A 23,095-nucleotide genomic window follows, 5' to 3' on the forward strand; every position below is an offset into this window, starting at 1 on the left:
CAAATATCTACACTAGAAGTCTGCTCGGTGTCTTCTCTTCTTTGTTTTGACCATGTCCTAACATGTGCAGCAGCCATTCTAGAAAAAAAAAAAATAGATGCGTTCCACACAAAGCCTGAGGAAATCTGAATGAATTTCACTTTGTCAGCTTCGTCTTCGCTCATCTCTAATATTTATATATTTCTGATCTATGTTATATTGACTTACCTCCATTGATATCACTGTGCACTTTATATAGTCATATCTGTATTTTTCGTTACAAGGTATATCATTTATCTATATTTAGTATTTAATTTTCATTAATTTGGTGTATAGAGGTTTAGGTTGCGGATATACAGTACATATAGGAATTTATTATTAGTATTAAAACTCTACAATTGAGGAATTCCCAGGGGTGTAAAAAAATAACTCGTAAATAATCCCGACAATTCACTTATATACATGGGTGGAAATAGATCAAAGACTACAGTGAGTGAAAAGAGGAAGAAGAGAAAATTCCCTGTATTGTGTAAGAGCCTGCCCACTCACTTGTCTATAAAAGCAGCTACAGGCGGCTGACAGAATCCACCAGCACTGAGCACACGGGTAACATCTTCTCTGCCCGGGGAGCAGAACATTTCTAGGACTTACAGCTACAGATACAGACACAGAAGGTATTTCAGGTCATTTTGTTGCTATATATGCAGCATATTTATATTTTATAGATATATTTGTATAGATTATATGAACACATGTTGCATTGCCTTCAGTTTTATGATACATAATATTTTATTTCTACAGACAAAATGGCATTGGCAGAAGTCCCAGAATTCAATGACATTCCAATGGAGTACAGGTAATAATTTACACTCATCTCCCTAAGGTTAAGGTTTCATGTACAGCATTGAGCCTTATATTAGGATTTATACTATGGTTATACTATGGAGCTGTGATTATTCAATATACTGCCGTATGGCGACTCTATACTGCACTGTATTACCTAGAAGTAACACTTATATTATTATAGGACAGAACAAATGGATATTATGATGATATGGAAGGAGCAGGTCACAATTTTCATATATATAGAGAGAGAGAGAGAGAGAGAGAGAGAAAGAGTAATAATAATAATAATAATAATAATAATAATAATATATAATTCATAATAATTTAGTAGATAATGCAAGACTAATGTAAAAGTTCTATACAGATTTATAATATATATGGTATGTAGCGCTATAATGTACAGTACAGAATAAGATGACACACTAAAAACATCATATAACAGTTTTTTAGGACAGAATAATCAGATCTTACGTAATAGTATTTTATATTTTTTCCAACTATCTTTTCTTTATATTGTAGCGAACACATTGAAGAATTTTACAGCGATGACTTCAACATCAAAATGAAGGTACATGACATTTAATTATATATATATATATATATATATATATATATATATATACAGTATATATATTAAGTAAAATGTGTTTAGAAACAAAAAATCTCTAATGATATGTTATTTGTATGTCCGTGAGCACATCTATACTCTCTTCCATAGACAATATATACATACCTATCATAGAATCATTCGCCTTTCTGATACACTTAGTGCACAAATGTTCAGCACTAGAGATGAGCGAACAGTGTTCTATCGAACTCATGTTCGATCGGATATTAGGCTGTTCGGCATGTTCGAATCGAATCGAACACCGCGTGGTAAAGTGCGCCATTACTCGATTCCCCTCCCACCTTCCCTGGCGCCTTTTTTGCTCCAATAACAGCGCTGGGTAGGTGGGACAGGAACTACGACACCGGTGACGTTGAAAAAAGTAGGCAAAACCCATTGGCTGCCGAAAACATGTGACCTCTAATTTAAAAGAACAGCGACGCCCAGCTTCGCGTCATTCTGAGCTTGCAATTCACCGAGGACGGAGGTTTCCGTCCAGCTAGCTAGGGCTTAGATTCTGGGTAGGCAGGGACAGGCTAGGATAGGAAGGAGAAGACAACCAACAGCTCTTGTAAGAGCTAAATTCCAGGGAGAAGCTTGTCAGTGTAACGTGGCACTGACGGGCTCAATCGCCGCAACCCAGCTTTCCCAGGATCCTGAATGGAATACACTGTCAGTGTATTCCCGTATACCCGATATATACCCCGATACCCGTTCCAACGGTGTGCCCCCCCACCTTCACCCCAGAAATACCCTGCAAGTCCCCTAGCAATAGAATTGGGGCTATATACACCCACAATTTTTACTACTGGTATACAGTGCCATTGTCTGACTGGGAATTCAAAGAATATATTGGGAATACAAATACCCTCATTTCTTGCTACTGCCATATAGTGCCAGTTTCTGACTGGTAATTCAAAGAATATATTGGGGTTACGTGCACCCACAATTTTTACTACTGGTATACAGTGCCATTGTCTGACTGGGAATTCAAAGAATATATTGGGAATACAAATACCCTCATTTCTTGCTACTGCCATATAGTGCCAGTGTCTGACTGGGAATTCAAAGAATATATTGGGGTTACGTGCACCCACAATTTTTACTACTGGTATACAGTGCCATTGTCTGACTGGGAATTCAAAGAGTATATTGGGAATACAAATACCCTCATTTCTTGCTACTGCCATATAGTGCCAGTTTCTGACTGGGAATTCAAAGAATATATTGGGGTTACGTGCACCCACAATTTTTACTACTGGTATACAGTGCCATTGTCTGACTGGGAATTCAAAGAATATATTGGGGTTATAAATACCCTCATTTCTTGCTACTGCCATATAGTGCCAGTTTCTGACTGGTAATTCAAAGAATATATTGGGGTTACGTGCACCCACAATTTTTACTACTGGTATACAGTGCCATTGTCTGACTGGGAATTCAAAGAGTATATTGGGAATACAAATACCCTCATTTCTTGCTACTGCCATATAGTGCCAGTGTCTGACTGGGAATTCAAAGAATATATTGGGGTTACGTGCACCCACAATTTTTACTACTGGTATACAGTGCCATTGTCTGACTGGGAATTCAAAGAGTATATTGGGAATACAAATACCCTCATTTCTTGCTACTGCCATATAGTGCCAGTTTCTGACTGGGAATTCAAAGAATATATTGGGGTTACGTGCACCCACAATTTTTACTACTGGTATACAGTGCCATTGTCTGACTGGGAATTCAAAGAATATATTGGGGTTATAAATACCCTCATTTCTTGCTACTGCCATATAGTGCCAGTTTCTGACTGGTAATTCAAAGAATATATTGGGGTTACGTGCACCCACAATTTTTACTACTGGTATACAGTGCCATTGTCTGACTGGGAATTCAAAGAGTATATTGGGAATACAAATACCCTCATTTCTTGCTACTGCCATATAGTGCCAGTGTCTGACTGGGAATTCAAAGAATATATTGGGGTTACGTGCACCCACAATTTTTACTACTGGTATACAGTGCCATTGTCTGACTGGGAATTCAAAGAGTATATTGGGAATACAAATACCCTCATTTCTTGCTACTGCCATATAGTGCCAGTTTCTGACTGGGAATTCAAAGAATATATTGGGGTTACGTGCACCCACAATTTTTACTACTGGTATACAGTGCCATTGTCTGACTGGGAATTCAAAGAGTATATTGGGAATACAAATACCCTCATTTCTTGCTACTGCCATATAGTGCCAGTTTCTGACTGGGAATTCAAAGAATATATTGGGGTTACGTGCACCCACAATTTTTACTACTGGTATACAGTGCCATTGTCTGACTGGGAATTCAAAGAGTATATTGGGAATACAAATACCCTCATTTCTTGCTACTGCCATATAGTGCCAGTTTCTGACTGGGAATTCAAAGAATATATTGGGGTTACGTGCACCCACAATTTTTACTACTGGTATACAGTGCCATTGTCTGACTGGGAATTCAAAGAATATATTGGGGTTATAAATACCCTCATTTCTTGCTACTGCCATATAGTGCCAGTTTCTGACTGGGAATTCAAAGAATATATTGGGGTTACGTGCACCCACAATTTTTACTACTGGTATACAGTGCCATTGTCTGACTGGGAATTCAAAGAATATATTGGGGTTATAAATACCCTCATTTCTTGCTACTGCCATATAGTGCCAGTTTCTGACTGGTAATTCAAAGAATATATTGGGGTTACGTGCACCCACAATTTTTACTACTGGTATACAGTGCCATTGTCTGACTGGGAATTCAAAGAGTATATTGGGAATACAAATACCCTCATTTCTTGCTACTGCCATATAGTGCCAGTGTCTGACTGGGAATTCAAAGAATATATTGGGGTTACGTGCACCCACAATTTTTACTACTGGTATACAGTGCCATTGTCTGACTGGGAATTCAAAGAGTATATTGGGAATACAAATACCCTCATTTCTTGCTACTGCCATATAGTGCCAGTTTCTGACTGGGAATTCAAAGAATATATTGGGGTTACGTGCACCCACAATTTTTACTACTGGTATACAGTGCCATTGTCTGACTGGGAATTCAAAGAATATATTGGGGTTATAAATACCCTCATTTCTTGCTACTGCCATATAGTGCCAGTTTCTGACTGGTAATTCAAAGAATATATTGGGGTTACGTGCACCCACAATTTTTACTACTGGTATACAGTGCCATTGTCTGACTGGGAATTCAAAGAATATATTGGGAATACAAATACCCTCATTTCTTGCTACTGCCATATAGTGCCAGTGTCTGACTGGGAATTCAAAGAATATATTGGGGTTACGTGCACCCACAATTTTTACTACTGGTATACAGTGCCATTGTCTGACTGGGAATTCAAAGAGTATATTGGGAATACAAATACCCTCATTTCTTGCTACTGCCATATAGTGCCAGTTTCTGACTGGGAATTCAAAGAATATATTGGGGTTACGTGCACCCACAATTTTTACTACTGGTATACAGTGCCATTGTCTGACTGGGAATTCAAAGAATATATTGGGGTTATAAATACCCTCATTTCTTGCTACTGCCATATAGTGCCAGTTTCTGACTGGTAATTCAAAGAATATATTGGGGTTACGTGCACCCACAATTTTTACTACTGGTATACAGTGCCATTGTCTGACTGGGAATTCAAAGAGTATATTGGGAATACAAATACCCTCATTTCTTGCTACTGCCATATAGTGCCAGTGTCTGACTGGGAATTCAAAGAATATATTGGGGTTACGTGCACCCACAATTTTTACTACTGGTATACAGTGCCATTGTCTGACTGGGAATTCAAAGAGTATATTGGGAATACAAATACCCTCATTTCTTGCTACTGCCATATAGTGCCAGTTTCTGACTGGGAATTCAAAGAATATATTGGGGTTACGTGCACCCACAATTTTTACTACTGGTATACAGTGCCATTGTCTGACTGGGAATTCAAAGAATATATTGGGGTTATAAATACCCTCATTTCTTGCTACTGCCATATAGTGCCAGTTTCTGACTGGTAATTCAAAGAATATATTGGGGTTACGTGCACCCACAATTTTTACTACTGGTATACAGTGCCATTGTCTGACTGGGAATTCAAAGAGTATATTGGGAATACAAATACCCTCATTTCTTGCTACTGCCATATAGTGCCAGTGTCTGACTGGGAATTCAAAGAATATATTGGGGTTACGTGCACCCATAATTTTTACTACTGGTATACAGTGCCATTGTCTGACTGGGAATTCAAAGAGTATATTGGGAATACAAATACCCTCATTTCTTGCTACTGCCATATAGTGCCAGTTTCTGACTGGGAATTCAAAGAATATATTGGGGTTACGTGCACCCACAATTTTTACTACTGGTATACAGTGCCATTGTCTGACTGGGAATTCAAAGAGTATATTGGGAATACAAATACCCTCATTTCTTGCTACTGCCATATAGTGCCAGTTTCTGACTGGGAATTCAAAGAATATATTGGGGTTACGTGCACCCACAATTTTTACTACTGGTATACAGTGCCATTGTCTGACTGGGAATTCAAAGAGTATATTGGGAATACAAATACCCTCATTTCTTGCTACTGCCATATAGTGCCAGTTTCTGACTGGGAATTCAAAGAATATATTGGGGTTACGTGCACCCACAATTTTTACTACTGGTATACAGTGCCATTGTCTGACTGGGAATTCAAAGAATATATTGGGGTTATAAATACCCTCATTTCTTGCTACTGCCATATAGTGCCAGTTTCTGACTGGGAATTCAAAGAATATATTGGGGTTACGTGCACCCACAATTTTTACTACTGGTATACAGTGCCATTGTCTGACTGGGAATTCAAAGAATATATTGGGGTTATAAATACCCTCATTTCTTGCTACTGCCATATAGTGCCAGTTTCTGACTGGTAATTCAAAGAATATATTGGGGTTACGTGCACCCACAATTTTTACTACTGGTATACAGTGCCATTGTCTGACTGGGAATTCAAAGAGTATATTGGGAATACAAATACCCTCATTTCTTGCTACTGCCATATAGTGCCAGTGTCTGACTGGGAATTCAAAGAATATATTGGGGTTACGTGCACCCACAATTTTTACTACTGGTATACAGTGCCATTGTCTGACTGGGAATTCAAAGAGTATATTGGGAATACAAATACCCTCATTTCTTGCTACTGCCATATAGTGCCAGTTTCTGACTGGGAATTCAAAGAATATATTGGGGTTACGTGCACCCACAATTTTTACTACTGGTATACAGTGCCATTGTCTGACTGGGAATTCAAAGAGTATATTGGGAATACAAATACCCTCATTTCTTGCTACTGCCATATAGTGCCAGTGTCTGACTGGGAATTCAAAGAATATATTGGGGTTACGTGCACCCACAATTTTTACTACTGGTATACAGTGCCAATTTCTAACTAGGAATTCAAAATGCGCAAGGCTCCCGGAAAGGGACGTGGACGAGGCCGTGGGCGAGGTCGGGGGAATGGTTCTGGGGAGCAAGGTAGCAGTGAAGCCACAGGGCGTCCCGTGCCTACTCCTGTGGGGCAGCAAGCATTGCGCCACTCCACAGTGCCAGGGTTGCTTGCCACATTAACTAAACTGCAGGGTACAAACCTTAGTAGGCCCGAGAACCAGGAACAGGTCTTGCAATGGCTGTCAGAGAACGCTTACAGCACATTGTCCAGCAGCCAGTCAGACTCTGCCTCCTCTCCTCCTATTACCCAACAGTCTTGTCTTCCTTCCTCCCAAAATTCCGAAGCTTTACAGAACAATAACCCAAACTGTCCCTGCTCCCCAGAGCTGTTCTCCGCTCCTTTCATTGTCCCTCAACCTGCCTCTCCACGTCACGATTCCACGAACCTAACAGAGGAGCATCTGTATCCAGATGCTCAAACACTAGAGTCTCCTCCATCTCCGTTCGATTTGGTGGTGGATGACCAGCAACCCACCCTCATCGACGATGATGTGACGCAGTTGCCGTCAGGGCATCCAGTTGACCGGCGCATTGTGCGGGAGGAGGAGATGAGACAGGAGTTGGAAGAGGAAGTGGTGGATGATGAGGACACTGACCCGACCTGGACAGGGGGGATGTCAAGCGGGGAAAGTAGTGTGGATGTTGAGGCAGGTGCAGCACCAAAAAGGGTAGCTAGAGGCAGAGGCAGAGGTCAGCAGCTTAGGCGAAGCCAGGCCACACCCGGAATCTCCCAAGATGTTCCAGTTCGTACCCAGCCCCGAAAAACTCCCACCTCGAGGGCACGTTTCTCGAAGGTGTGGAGTTTTTTCAAGGAATGCGCCGAGGACAGATATAGTGTTGTCTGCACAATTTGCCTCTCGAAATTGATTAGGGGCTCTGAGAAGAGCAACCTGTCCACCACTTCAATGCGCCGTCATTTGGAATCCAAGCACTGGAATCAGTGGCAGGCAGCAACGGCAGGACAAAGGCCGACTGCCGTTCACGCCACTGCCACTGCCTCTGCCTCTGCCTCTGCCACTGCCACTGCTGACTGTGCTGGCGATGCACTCCAGAGGACGAGCCAGGACACCACTTCATCTGCCTCCGCCACTTTGTTGACTTCTACCTCATCCTCCCCTGGTCCTGTCTTATCTCCTTCTCCTGCACCATCAAAGGCACCATCAGGCGTTTCTTTACAACAACCCACCATCTCTCAGACATTGGAGCGGCGGCAGAAATACACTGCTAACCACCCACACGCGCAAACCTTGAACGCCAACATCGCTAAACTGCTGGCCCAGGAGATGTTGGCGTTCCGGCTTGTTGAAACTCCCGCCTTCCTGGACCTGATGGCAACTGCGGCACCTCGCTATGCCGTCCCTAGCCGTCACTACTTCTCCCGGTGTGCCGTCCCCGCCTTGCACCAGCACGTGTCACTCAACATCAGGCGGGCCCTTAGTTCCGCGCTTTGCACAAAGGTCCACTTGACCACCGACGCGTGGACAAGTGCATGCGGACAGGGACGCTACATTTCACTGACGGCACACTGGGTGAATGTAGTTGAGGCTGGGACTGCTTCCCAAACTGGCCCGGTGTACCTCGTCTCCCCGCCTAACATTCCTGGCAGGGACACGAGAAGAACACCCCCCTCCTCCTCCTCCTCCTCTACCGCCTCCTCCTCCGCCACCGCCTCCTCCTCCGCCACCGCCTCCTCCTCCGCTGTTAGATTGACCCCAGCTACGAGTTGGAAACGTTGCAGCACTGGCGTTGGTAGACGTCAGCAGGCTGTGCTGAAGCTGATCAGCTTGGGGGACAGACAGCACACTGCCTCCGAGGTGAGGGATGCCCTCCTCGATGAGACGGCAATATGGTTTGAGCCGCTGCACCTGGGCCCAGGCATGGTCGTTTGTGATAACGGCCGGAACCTGGTAGCAGCTCTGGAGCTTGCCGGACTCCAACATGTTCCATGCCTGGCCCACGTCTTCAACCTAGTGGTGCAACGTTTCCTAAAGAGCTACCCCAATGTTCCAGAGCTACTGGTGAAAGTGCGGCGCATGTGCGCCCACTTTCGCAAGTCGACAGTAGCCGCTGCTAGCTTAAAATCTCTCCAGCAACGCCTGCATGTGCCACAACACCGGCTTTTGTGCGACGTCCCCACACGCTGGAACTCAACGTTTCAGATGTTGAATAGAGTGGTTGAGCAGCAGAGACCTTTGATGGAATACCAGCTACAAAACCCTAGGGTGCCACAAAGTCAGCTGCCTCAGTTTCACATCCATGAGTGGCCATGGATGAGAGACCTTTGTGACATCCTACGGGTCTTTGAGGAGTCCACAAGGAGGGTGAGCTCTGAGGATGCGATGGTGAGCCTTACAATCCCGCTCTTGTGTGTTCTGAGAGAATCCCTGATTGACATCAGGGATAACTCAGATCACACAGAGGAGTTAGGGATAGCATCCGATCCGTCACAGCTGGAGAGTAGGTCCACACATCTGTCCGCTTCACTGCGTTTAATGGAGGAGGAGGAGGAGGAGGAGGAGGAAGAAGAGTTGTCCGATGATGTGATGGTGATACAGGAGGCTTCCGGGCAACTTCGAATCGTCCCATTGTTGCAGCGCGGATGGGTAGACATGGAGGATGAGGAGGAAATGGAGATTGAACTTTCCGGTGGGGCCAGAGGAGTCATGCCAACTAACACTGTGGCAGACATGGCTGAGTTCATGTTGGGGTGCTTTACAACCGACAAGCGTATTGTCAAAATCATGGAGGACAACCAGTACTGGATCTTTGCTATCCTTGACCCCCGGTATAAAAACAACATCTCGTCTTTTATTCCGGTAGAGGGGAGGGCCAATCGCATCAATGCTTGCCACAGGCAATTGGTGCAGAATATGATGGAGATGTTTCCAGCATGTGACGTTGGCGGCAGGGAGGGCAGTTCCTCCAGTAGGCAACCAAGTTCTCACCGGTCCACACAAACGAGGGGCACACTGTCTAAGGTCTGGGACACCTTGATGGCACCCCCTCGCCAAAGTGCCGCCACGGAGGGTCCTAGTGTCACCAGGCGTGAGAAGTATAGGCGCATGTTGCGGGAATACCTTTCCGACCACAGCCCTGTCCTCTCCGACCCCTCTGCGCCCTACACGTATTGGGTGTCGAAGTTGGACCTGTGGCTTGAACTTGCCCTATATGCCTTGGAGGTGCTGTCCTGTCCTGCCGCCAGCGTCCTATCTGAGAGGGTGTTCAGTGCAGCCGGTGGCATCATCACTGACAAGCGCACCCGTCTGTCAGCTGAGAGTGCCGACCGGCTCACTTTGATAAAAATGAACCACCACTGGGTAGAGCCGTCATTTTTGTGCCCACCTGTGTAAAGCACCCCAACATGAAACTCCATGTCTGTACTCAACCTCTCCAATTCCTCCGCATCCTCATACTCATCCACCATAAGCGTTGCACAATTCTGCTAATACTAGGCTCCCTCCACCCTGATTTCCCCCAACTCTGCTGGTTAGAGGCTCCCTCCACCATGAATTTGCCCAAACTGGGCTGTTTAGAGGCTCCCTCCACCATGAATTGGTCCAAACTGGGTTTTTTAGAGGCTCCCTCCACCATGAATTTGCCCAAACTGGGCTGTTTAGAGGCTCCCTCCACCATGAATTGGTCCAAACTGGGCTGGTTAGAGGCTCCCTCCACCATGAATTTCCCAAAACTTGGCTGTTTAGAGGCTCCCTCCACCATGAATTTGCCCAAACTGGGCTGTTTAGAGGCTCCCTCCACCATTAATTGGTCCAAACTGGGCTGGTTAGAGGCTCCCTCCACCATGAATTTGCCCAAACTGGGGTGGTTAGAGGCTCCCTCCACCATTAATTGGTCCAAACTGGGCTGGTTAGAGGCTCCCTCCACCATGAATTTCCCAAAACTTGGCTGTTTAGAGGCTCCCTCCACCATTAATTGGTCCAAACTGGGCTGGTTAGAGGCTCCCTCCACCATGAATTTGCCCAAACTGGGCTGTTTAGAGGCTCCCTCCACCATTAATTGGTCCAAACTGGGCTGGTTAGAGGCTCCCTCCACCATGAATTTGCCCAAACTGGGCTGTTTAGAGGCTCCCTCCACCATGAATTGGTCCAAACTGGGGTGGTTAGAGGCTCCCTCCACCATGAATTGGTCCAAACTGGGGTGGTTAGAGGCTCCCTCCACCATTAATTGGTCCAAACTGGGCTGGTTAGAGGCTCCCTCCACAATTAATTGGTCCAAACTGGGCTAATTAGAGGCTCCCTCCACCATGAATTGGTCCAAACTGGGTTTTTTAGAGGCTCCCTCCACCATTAATTGGTCCAAACTGGGCTGGTTAGAGGCTCCCTCCACAATTAATTGGTCCAAACTGGGCTAATTAGAGGCTCCCTCCACCATGAATTGGTCCAAACTGGGTTTTTTAGAGGCTCCCTCCACCATGAATTTGCCCAAACTGGGCTGTTTAGAGGCTCCCTCCACCATGAATTGGTCCAAACTGGGCTGGTTAGAGGCTCCCTCCACCATGAATTGGTCCAAACTGGGGTGGTTAGAGGCTCCCTCCACCATTAATTGGTCCAAACTGGGCTGGTTAGAGGCTCCCTCCACCATTAATTGGTCCAAACTGGGCTGGTTAGAGGCTCCCTCCACCATGAATTTGCCCAAACTGGGGTGGTTAGAGGCTCCCTCCACCATTAATTGGTCCAAACTGGGCTGGTTAGAGGCTCCCTCCACAATTAATTGGTCCAAACTGGGCTAATTAGAGGCTCCCTCCACCATGAATTGGTCCAAACTGGGTTTTTTAGAGGCTCCCTCCACCATGAATTTGCCCAAACTGGGCTGTTTAGAGGCTCCCTCCACCATGAATTGGTCCAAACTGGGCTGGTTAGAGGCTCCCTCCACCATGAATTTCCCAAAACTTGGCTGTTTAGAGGCTCCCTCCACCATGAATTTGCCCAAACTGGGCTGTTTAGAGGCTCCCTCCACCATTAATTGGTCCAAACTGGGCTGGTTAGAGGCTCCCTCCACCATGAATTTGCCCAAACTGGGGTGGTTAGAGGCTCCCTCCACCATTAATTGGTCCAAACTGGGCTGGTTAGAGGCTCCCTCCACCATGAATTTCCCAAAACTTGGCTGTTTAGAGGCTCCCTCCACCATTAATTGGTCCAAACTGGGCTGGTTAGAGGCTCCCTCCACCATGAATTTGCCCAAACTGGGCTGTTTAGAGGCTCCCTCCACCATTAATTGGTCCAAACTGGGCTGGTTAGAGGCTCCCTCCACCATGAATTTGCCCAAACTGGGCTGTTTAGAGGCTCCCTCCACCATGAATTGGTCCAAACTGGGGTGGTTAGAGGCTCCCTCCACCATGAATTGGTCCAAACTGGGGTGGTTAGAGGCTCCCTCCACCATTAATTGGTCCAAACTGGGCTGGTTAGAGGCTCCCTCCACAATTAATTGGTCCAAACTGGGCTAATTAGAGGCTCCCTCCACCATGAATTGGTCCAAACTGGGTTTTTTAGAGGCTCCCTCCACCATTAATTGGTCCAAACTGGGCTGGTTAGAGGCTCCCTCCACAATTAATTGGTCCAAACTGGGCTAATTAGAGGCTCCCTCCACCATGAATTGGTCCAAACTGGGTTTTTTAGAGGCTCCCTCCACCATGAATTTGCCCAAACTGGGCTGTTTAGAGGCTCCCTCCACCATGAATTGGTCCAAACTGGGCTGGTTAGAGGCTCCCTCCACCATGAATTTCCCAAAACTTGGCTGTTTAGAGGCTCCCTCCACCATTAATTGGTCCAAACTGGGCTGGTTAGAGGCTCCCTCCACCATTAATTGGTCCAAACTGGGCTGGTTAGAGGCTCCCTCCACCATTAATTGGTCCAAACTGGGCTGGTTAGAGGCTCCCTCCACCATGAATTTCCCAAAACTTGGCTGTTTAGAGGCTCCCTCCACCATTAATTGGTCCAAACTGGGCTGGTTAGAGGCTCCCTCCACCATGAATTTGCCCAAACTGGGCTGTTTAGAGGCTCCCTCCACCATGAATTGGTCCAAACTGGGCTGGTTAGAGGCTCCCTCCACCATGAATTTCCCAAAACTTGGCTGTTTAGAGGCTCCCTCCACCATGAATTGGTCCAAACTGGGCTGGTTAGAGGCTCCCTCCACCATGAATTGGTCCAAACTGGGGTGGTTAGAGGCTCCCTCCACCATTAATTGGTCCAAACTGGGCTGGTTAGAGGCTCCCTCCACAATTAATTGGTCCAAACTGGGCTAATTAGAGGCTCCCTCCACCATGAATTGGTCCAAACTGGGTTTTTTAGAGGCTCCCTCCACCATGAATTTGCCCAAACTGGGCTGTTTAGAGGCTCCCTCCACCATGAATTGGTCCAAACTGGGCTGGTTAGAGGCTCCCTCCACCATGAATTTCCCAAAACTTGGCTGTTTAGAGGCTCCCTCCACCATTAATTGGTCCAAACTGGGCTGGTTAGAGGCTCCCTCCACCATTAATTGGTCCAAACTGGGCTGGTTAGAGGCTCCCTCCACCATTAATTGGTCCAAACTGGGCTGGTTAGAGGCTCCCTCCACCATTAATTGGTCCAAACTGGGCTGGTTAGAGGCTCCCTCCACCATTAATTGGTCCAAACTGGGCTGGTTAGAGGCTCCCTCCACCATGAATTTGCCCAAACTGGGCTGTTTAGAGGCTCCCTCCACCATGAATTGGTCCAAACTGGGCTGGTTAGAGGCTCCCTCCACCATGAATTTCCCAAAACTTGGCTGTTTAGAGGCTCCCTCCACCATTAATTGGTCCAAACTGGGCTGGTTAGAGGCTCCCTCCACCATGAATTGGTCCAAACTGGGGTTTTTAGAGGCTCCCTCCACCATGAATTGGTCCAAACTGGGGTTTTTAGAGTCTCCCTCCACCATGAATTGGTCCAAACTGGGGTTTTTAGAGTCTCCCTCCACCATGAATTGGTCCAAACTGGGGTTTTTAGAGGCTCCCTCCACCATGAATTTGCCCAAACTCTGCTGGTTAGAGGCTCAATCCACCCTGATTTTCAAAACAAATGTTGGTGCCAACCTCAACTTACTACAAGGGCCAAATTCACTGCTGGTGACAAGCTCTCCTCACTGCAAGTGCCAAATACACATGTTTCAAGGTGTTTTCCTACTGTCAGAGAGGTGGTATTGAGTGTGTAAAGTGTGTAGTTGTTAGGCTGTGATGTTGGGGTAATAGAGGGTCTTTGGTGTGTTAGATGCCCCCAGACATGCTTCCCCTGCTGTCCCAGTGTCATTCCAGAGGTGTTGGCATCATTTCCTGGGGTGTCATAGTGGACTTGGTGACCCTCCAGACACGGATTTGGGTTTCCCCCTTAACGAGTATCTGTTCCCCATAGACTATAATGGGGTTCGAAACCCGTTCGAACACACGAACATTGAGCGGCTGTTCGAATCGAATTTCGAACCTCGAACATTTTAGTGTTCGCTCATCTCTATTCAGCACTTATCTACATAACATCATAAGGCAGCAGATGGTGAAGATGTTGTCCAATAACAAACTGAAAAAATAACAAAAATTACACTTTTTGTTCCATAGCCCAATAAGACGCACTTACAATGGAAACACCATGAGGAATGCTGGTCAACTTACTTTTCTGGAGTAAAGCCTGAGATAAGAAAACCAGAGAAACCTAAATCCACCTTTAAGAAAGCCATAATGCTTGTGGTGGTTGTTGAGAAGCTGAAGGGAAAAAGAGGAATTGAGAAGCCGAGCTTTTTTGATGATGACGACCTGCTGAATCACATCCTTATAGAGGGTAAGAGATTATTGTATTAAATGGATTTTCCCAAAAAATATCTGATCTGTGAGGGACTGACATCATGGGAGCTGTGCTGCAGTGATGGCACCCGGCCACTATGCTGGGCATCAGACACATCTCTGATAAGCTGATCTATGCAGGACTTGGTGTCAGCCCCCCCACTGATCAGATATTTATGGGCTATCCTAAAGTTAGGCAAAACAAAAAAGTCCAGAAAACCCCTTTAAGGTATGGCCCTAATAATCATATTCCTGATAACAGTATGCTGCCATCAGATTTATTATTTATTCAGTCCACCCCATACAATGTTTTATATGATTTTCCAAAATTTTAATGAGCTATAGTATGTTAAATAATCGTATTTTGTATAAAAATGTAAATCTGTTAATAACTACTATATATATATATATATATATATATATATATATATATATATACATATTATCAACCATAGTGTAATTGGTAGGTTGTAATTCTTACCTAAGAGAAACGTCATCGATATACCCATGAATAATGCCCTGACTAAATGCCTACTTTTTCATTTTTTTAACAGAAGACATTACCTGCAATACAATTGAAGTTCAGGAAGCAAGTAATGCCAGATTTCTATACAACAAGACGACAGTTCACATTATTCGAGACCACAGGCAAAAATGTTTAGCTTTGAAAGAAAATTCTCACCTTGTGGCCTTATTTTTGCAAGGACAGGATATTAAAAGAGAAGGTAAGCCTTTACTTACAGATATTTTATATTTCACATTTTTTTCACAACACATTTACCACTTTTATATCAAGAGGTAAATTATTAACATTATGCATTGTCTCGCAGCAAAAATCAATGTGGACTCCTTCTATACAACGGATATAAAGAAACGTCCAGTCACATTGGGCATTGCCGGCTGTCAGCTCTATCTATGTTGCAGTGCTGAAGAAGGGACGAATGATCCTGTTCTGAGCCTGAAGGTGAGTACTCGTGAATGGTGGTCAAGATTTGGAAGTGTTTTACACAACCTCGAACATAGAGGGGCTTGCAAAAATAAATGCAAAGTAATACATATTCCTAAACCAAAACTGGTTCTTGAATAGTTTGTACCAAGATATGAAGATATCCTCTATTGATAGGATAGGGGATCACTTTATGGTCAGTGGGGGTCCAACCACTTGAACCCCATCAATCTCAGCACTCGAGATAGTTGAGTGCAGCTCTCCCATAGAGAGTGAATGAAGAGGCAGTGCATATGCAACCAGCGATCCATTCTCGGGATTGGTGGGGGTCCCAGTGGTCATACTCCACCAATCATATCATATTGGGTCTGGACAATGTATAAAAACCATGCTGCACCTTGGCTCCCATTCAAATGTCCATCTTTACTTTAGACTGGGGGTCTTACCTCTCTGTGATTGTTTGGGCGCTTGGTTAGGACTGTATTGACCCTAGTTTTTGTGCAAACCAATTCTAGACCTCTGGCACCCTGCATAACAAAATATATAGTGATAAGCTGGGGAGGGGGCTCATTATTAAGATTCTCTTTATGGAACTCTTGAAATAGAATTTTTGATATTTGGTGAATGATTTTACATTAATTTAAGCTAAAGTTCTCTTTTGCGTCTTTCCCTTAGGAAGTGGCTGATATCAAAGAAAAACAGAATGAAGACTTGTTACCCTTCATGTTCTACAAGAAATTGGGTAGCAATAAGTACAACTCCTTTGAATCGGCAGCTTTCCCCGGCTATTATATAAGCACCTCTCAGAAAGAGAACCAGCAAGTGCAACTGAAGTCCGGAAACAATCAGGTCTTCTTGCAGGATTTCATCATGAATCCAAACGCTTAGTTTGTTTTCTAACCATTTCTGTGTATGTACCATGTACAGAGCGAGATCAGTTTGTTACTAAAAACCTTCCCAACATTTCAATCCCAAATAGAGGAACAGGTATAAACTCAGAATCTCAATGCATATTTTGTTTAAGTCCTGCCTTAGCAGCCTGGTACAATGGTGATATGGGACTGTCCCATGAAAACAGAACTGTTGGCCTGTATGTACAGTATAAAGTATCCTTCCGAATATCTGATGTCTTCTGTGTAAGTAACAGAGTCTGTTGTATACCAAGCACTTTTATAAAGTTTACATTCTCAGTCAGAGAACAAAAAAAGTAACTCATTAAAGAGTTAATATGTAATTTATAGCTATATAAGAATAAGTATTGTTTTATATGATGTAATGTGATGTGATGCTGTTTTTATGATATCTCAGGATGTATGAATGAAAACATGAGTTAAAATGTATATTATACTATTGTTACTATGTTAATATATATTAATAATATTCTATTTAATTAAAAAAACTTTTATATTAAAATAACAGACAATGAGTTTGTAATTTTTGGAGAATGAAAGGTCAAACATTTGTAATTTATGTGAATTGTTACATAAAGTCTGAACAACAATCCACAAATGTATAATATTATATCAACATAAAGACTCACACACATAGTGTAGCTTTATAATGTAGGGGGGGGGGGAATAAAAAGGTTATGACGAAGGTCACAGTTCAGAAGACTGAGGATAAAAGGGGAATTATTGAGTGAAATCAAGTAATACTGGAAAAGAAGTGATATTTATATACTAAGACATGAAATTCCTCCTCTCACATTCTTGAAAATTCAATAAAAACTGTTGAAAAGAAATTCCTCTTCTCACCATGGGTGGCTTAAAGAGGTGTCAATCTACCGTACTGTTGCTAAATAATAACATCAAGCTTTGAAAAAATAGCACTATACATGTAAGGGAAGTGATAGAAGAGCTATTCCCCAGTAGCTGCTGGTGAACCCTGGTAGGGAGGGAACAACAAGACAGAGAGTCCTAAGCGTAACCCTTCCCCTATCCCTGCCTACCTCCCTCACTGCCCTAGATGGCAGAGGACAACCGGGCGGCAGTCTCTTCTTGTTATAGGTGATAATACAGAACGAAAACAAGACAAACAACAACAAATGGGAGGTCAGCTAGCCAAGGGGTCCGAACCAGTTGAACAGAGCAGTACAGAATCAAAATCACAAGAAAAGCCAAAGGTCAAAATTGCAAATACAAACAGTAATAATATAGAGCCATCACGTACAGAAAGGCCAATAGCAAGCACTAGGCTGGGCTGGGAAAACAATGTATAAGAAGAAAGAAACCGCTCCAAATTTCATTAGAAAATAGGCTTTCAATCACACAGGTAAGGCTAAGATTAACTATTTGAAGAGCAGAGGGAAACCAAGGTGTAAGAGCTAGATGTGGTGGAAAATCAATTACAAATGTGAGGAAATAGGACAGTGTTCAGACAGTATAAGAAGAACCTAAAGCAAGGAATCATAGCCAGACACACCTCCTGCGCCGTAGTATGCGGCTGGAGAATGGTGCCAAAGTCCGAACAGGCAAGGTTGTTACAATACACTAAATAACACCGCCATATTGGGATGGAATAATACCATTATATAGTTACTGAATATTACCTCAATACTAATTCTCAGTTTAAAAAACAAACAAATCCCTCTCCATAGGAAAGGGAATAACTGTCCAATTGCTGGGTATCCAACTACTGGGTCCCCTGTTGATAAGGAGAATGAGGGACCAAAAGCTTAAAGCCTCCTTGTGAATGGAGCACCAATACATTTGTGTGAGTGGTACCCCATTCACAGCTATGGGACCACCGAGGCTGTAATCTCTTGCAGCCCCATAGAAGTGAATGGAGCGCTGGTCACATAAGCACACTGGTGTTGCATTCACTAGGAGGCTTTAGGTGGATTATTAGTCCCCTGTCCTCTGATCACTGGGGGATCTGGTGGTTGGGTCTTCAGCAATCAGACACTTATCCCCTGTCCTGTGGATAAGAAATAAGTGTCCATAATGGCAAAATTCCTGTAATACATTTCTCACATAAGTCAGTGACTCACAATAAGGTCCTCTCGGAGTCTCCGGGGCCGGCATGAGGGTGCTATGACAGCCGGGAGCCTTGCGCTGGCTCCCCGGCCTGTCAGTGTCTCGCTTCTATTGCAGCCTACGTTGCGTAGCCTGCAATAGAGGCACCGTACTATGTAGTGCATTGTATAAAACCAGCGCTTCAATTGCAGTCTACCTGCCATAGGCTGCAATCGAAGCGAAAGACTGACAGGCCGGGGAGCCAGCGCAAGGCTCCCGGCTGCCATAGCCACGTGATGCCGTCACCTGCCTCAACCTCTGGGAGCCGGCGATAACAGCGATCATGGCAGCGCCCACGCGGTGCCGGAGGAACTGCATACTACCTGTCAGTGGCCGCAACAATCAGCGACATTAACCCTTCCGGCGCCTCAGTGACAGCTGGCCGAGGCGCAGGAAGGGTTAATGTCACCGATCATTACGGCCACCGACAGGTATTATGCAATGCATTGCAATAAACCGGTCCTTCTATTGCGGACTATGCTACGTGGCCTGCAATAGAAGCCCCGGTATTATGAAATGCATTACAATGCATAAGCATTGTAATGCATTGCATTGTTCATCAGACACCCTGGGGTTCAAGACCCCAAAACACAGTGTAGGAAATGCACAAACAAATTTAACAAAAAAAAAGTAAAAACAGCAACCAAGAATAAACACTAAAACATTCACCACCCCTATCCCTAGAACACATACAAAAGTTATTACATACATATTAGGTATCCCTGTCTCTCAACGCCGCCAACTTCCGTCTCTTACCCACCACCTGGAGTAAGCTCCGGCCCCGCCAGAGGTGGAGGGGCACGTGTGGAGCCTTTGGGGAGAGGGATTAGGGGGGACAGTGGGGTGCACAGGTCTTTGGAGCAGGAAGGACACGGAGGAGGTTTTTCGGGGCCGCCCAAGACGACTTTCGGTGGCCCGCACGTACTACAGTATTCTCTCATTCCCAATCTTCCACTAGTCCTGTGAAATGGTTTCCTGCATTCCCACAAAGATTTGGGTTATAATACCATGTCATTTAGTGGCCAATCACAGTCTTTAATGGACATGTCATTGATGGAGTCAGAAGTACAGAGACCAAATGGGGACCATGGAAACCTTGGCATAGGAACTTGTTTGTGCCTACTTTATTTTTAATATTATAGTAATACAAACAAACAAACAAATCAAATTAAAGGGGCTCTATCAGCAAAATCATGCTGATAAAGGCTATTCAGGCACCGTAAATGTTATATTAAACTACCCCCCAGTTTTAAAATAATAACCTAAAAAAGAATGTGCTCTACTTACCGAACGTGCATGCTGACCGGGCATTCAGGGTGTGTCTTCTTCTTCATCCACGCCTCCTCTTCCTCCGGTCCCGTCCTCCTCTGGCGCTCGCAAACGGACTTTGATAAAAAAAAAATGACCTGGGCGCATGCGCAGTAGCCGTAGTAGAAGCCGCGTGCTACTGCGCATGCGCCCAGGTCATTTTTTTTTTTTTATCAATGTCCGTTCGCGAGCGCCGGAGGAGGACGGGACCGGAGGAAGAGGAGGCGTGGATGAAGAAGAAGACACACCCTGAATGCCCGGTCAGCATGCACGTTCGGTAAGTAGATAACATTCTTTTTTAGGGTATTATTTTAAAACTGGGGGATAGTTTAATATAACATTCACGGTGCCTGAATAGCCTTTTTAAAGGCTATTCATGCATATGTAGGGCTCTATCAGCATGATTTTGCTGATGGAGCCCCTTTAACTCCTATATGTATATCCCCCAACCTAAACCGATGAATAACAACGAAAAAGTACTGTCTGGAGCCGGCTGCTGCACATTGATATCATATTTATCTATCTATCTATCTATCTATCTATCTATCTATCTATCTATCTCTGCATGCATTGCTTTGTATCTAGTGGCTATAGTAATATTTGTATATATACACTGTATATCTTCATATTCAATTGAGTGATCTTATAGTGGTAACATAATGTGGAGGTGGCAGCAGCCTTAGGAGGTTATAGAGTGATCTTGTGACAGAGTGTGGAGGAGGCAGCAGCCTTAAGAGTCCATAGAGTGACATGGTGACACAGTGGGAAGGTGGCAGAAGCCTTAGTAGTAAGAGGCCACAGAGTGACCCGGTGACAGAGTGTGGAGGTGGCAGCAGCATGAGGAGGCCACAGAGTGGGAAGGTGACATAATGTGGAGGTAGGTGACACAAACAATACCCGCTGATGATAGTGGCTGTAAGAAAGAGCACTTGGCACCAGATGTGTGGCATCAGGCGGGTGACAGTATCAGAATAGTAGCTGAAGAAGGTAACCAGAAGCTACCCATCTTTTTTTGTCAAGGTTTGGGCTAGGCAGCATGGATGATTTAATCTGTTGCATCAGGCCTTGTTGGGTGGAAATCCTGACTGATCCATGCCTGTTTCATCTTGACAAAGATCAGTCTCTCCACATTTTGGGTGGACAGGTGAGTTTTCCTTGAGGTAACTATGGCTTAGGCCGCACTAAACACCTGCTCTGATGCAACACTACTGACCGGGCAGGACAGCTTTTCCAGGGCAAACTTGCCCAGTTGTGGCCACAAAATGGATCTTCAATGATGAGTGGTAGTATGCACTCGAAGTATGCCACCACCTACTGGTTCCGGTTCTGCTCTGTGTCTAGCTGCTGGCGTATAGTTTCTTTACTATGTGGGTGAACAAAGCTGCTCACCAGAAACTCTAGGAACAGGATTTTGCTGGTAGAGCTGATACTGCTCCCCCCTCTCCCCCACAGCTGCCATGGCAGTCCATTGTGAGCGCCCAGGGCCTACCGGTCAGACCTGCGAGAGGATGGACGATGGCGCATAGGATGTCATAGTCGTCCCTCTGCTGAATGGTGACAATTTGGCTGTCACTAGGCAAGCAAGTGAGCATGCATTGGGATATTTGCGCAAGTGACTCGGAGAGACTCCTTGCATCCATCTCCACTGCATACCACCACGTTGTGTTTGGGTCATCTGCCTCGTCTTCCTTATATCCCTGTTGCTCTTCCGGTTGCTCCTGCTCCTCCTCTCCCGTCACCTGTGTAGAAAAACCACCCAATTCACTACACATTGCTTGTGCTCCAATGTCCTGCTCCAGTTCAGCCCACACATGACTCATGTGGTCGTGAGATGTAGGCGGCATGTCTCCTGTCCCCAGAACAGCCAGATTTACCAGCATCTTTTCCAGGATATGAATCAGTGGAATGACGTTGTTCATCCTGTAGTCCTGGTGACTGACAAATAAAGTGGCCTCCTCAAAGGGAACGAGCAAATGGCAGGTGTCAAGCATGTGCTGCCACTAGCTAACATTCAACTTACACAGGGGTTTACCTCTGTCCACTTAGCTCATCAAGAAATCATTCATGGCCTTTCACTGTTCATACGCACAGTCGGTCCAATTTATGGAGGGTGGAGCTCCAATGGGTGGAAACATCACATATCAGTCTATGTTGGGAGATGACGTTTAGCCACTGCAGCTCAAGAAGGGTGTGCTTGGGGATGAACACGTGACTGATGTGCACACAAAATTTCCTGGCCATTTTTAAGATATCTTGCAGATGGGTGGAAGACTTAAGGAAACGCTTTACAACCAGATTGAACACGTACACCATGCAGGACGCATGGCTCAGTCCTCCTTGACTCAGCACCGACACTATGTTCTTCCTGTTGTCAGTCAACATGGTTCTGATTTTGAGTCGTCACGGAGAAAGCCAGGATTCAATTTCTTGATGCAGGACACGGAGCAGTTCCTCCCCTGTGTGACTCCGTTTGCCCAGGCAAACAATGTGTAGAAAAGCATGACACCGCCATGCCTTGCACATGTGGTATGCTGGAGGGGCACTGTGAATTGTCCCTGCAGTGGGGACTGAGGACACAGTAGAGGATGAGGCGGACATTGTTGCAGGACTAAAGCGTGAGAATGTGGAGGCGGAAGCGGCATCACCTGACCAAGTTTAGTGAAGAGTAGAACAGTTTGGGAAAGACAATTCTGAGGAGCAGGAGACTGAAACAAGTCACAATACTTGAGCAATGGCTGAACTGCCTTATGGGTATAAATAGGCCCAAACAGGAAACAAGATGGCTTCACATTGGCACAGATTAGTCATTTTTGTTAAAGGCAATTCCTAAGATAAACACAGCAGCCTCCAGTGGTGAGGAGTGGAGGTGCAACACAATAGTTCAGAGTGAGAGAAACAGCGGCCACTGGTGGTAGCTTAGCAAAATACACCAGGATTCTGACAACAGCGGCGAGTGTCTCCTCCAGATCTTGGCTAGGCAGTGGCTAGTAGCTCATCCTCGCTGTATAATGGAACTGAGCTCACATCACAGAGTACTTCTCTGGCTGAGAGAA

At 45.0% G+C, this 23,095-nt stretch overlaps 1 protein-coding gene across 1 annotated transcript; it reads left to right on the top strand.

Annotated features, from left to right (window-relative positions):
• Positions 1 to 580: 580 nt before the first annotated feature.
• LOC142202704 (interleukin-1 beta-like) lies at positions 581 to 16,880 on the top strand. The gene is made up of 7 exons (XM_075272980.1): positions 581 to 653; positions 781 to 835; positions 1,345 to 1,393; positions 14,553 to 14,772; positions 15,329 to 15,499; positions 15,605 to 15,738; positions 16,396 to 16,880. The coding sequence occupies exons 2-7, from the start codon at positions 786 to 788 to the stop codon at positions 16,606 to 16,608; spliced, it is 837 nt and encodes a 278-aa protein (XP_075129081.1). The 5' UTR covers positions 581 to 653; positions 781 to 785; the 3' UTR covers positions 16,609 to 16,880.
• Positions 16,881 to 23,095: the final 6,215 nt, after the last annotated feature.

This window comes from Leptodactylus fuscus, chromosome 5, assembly GCF_031893055.1.
Source record: "Leptodactylus fuscus isolate aLepFus1 chromosome 5, aLepFus1.hap2, whole genome shotgun sequence".
In the NCBI taxonomy this organism is placed as follows: Eukaryota; Metazoa; Chordata; class Amphibia; order Anura; family Leptodactylidae; genus Leptodactylus; species Leptodactylus fuscus.

What these genes read in the sequence shown, in the direction of transcription:
- LOC142202704 (XM_075272980.1), top strand. Translation starts at nt 786, where the DNA reads ATGGCATTGGCAGAAGTCCCAGAATTCAATGACATTCCAATGGAGTAC. An exon ending in ACTTCAACATCAAAATGAAG is followed by an intron (nt 1,394 to 14,552) that starts GTACATGACATT and finishes TTTGTTCCATAG; the next exon opens with CCCAATAAGACGCACTTACA. An exon ending in ACAGGATATTAAAAGAGAAG is followed by an intron (nt 15,500 to 15,604) that starts GTAAGCCTTTAC and finishes ATTGTCTCGCAG; the next exon opens with CAAAAATCAATGTGGACTCC.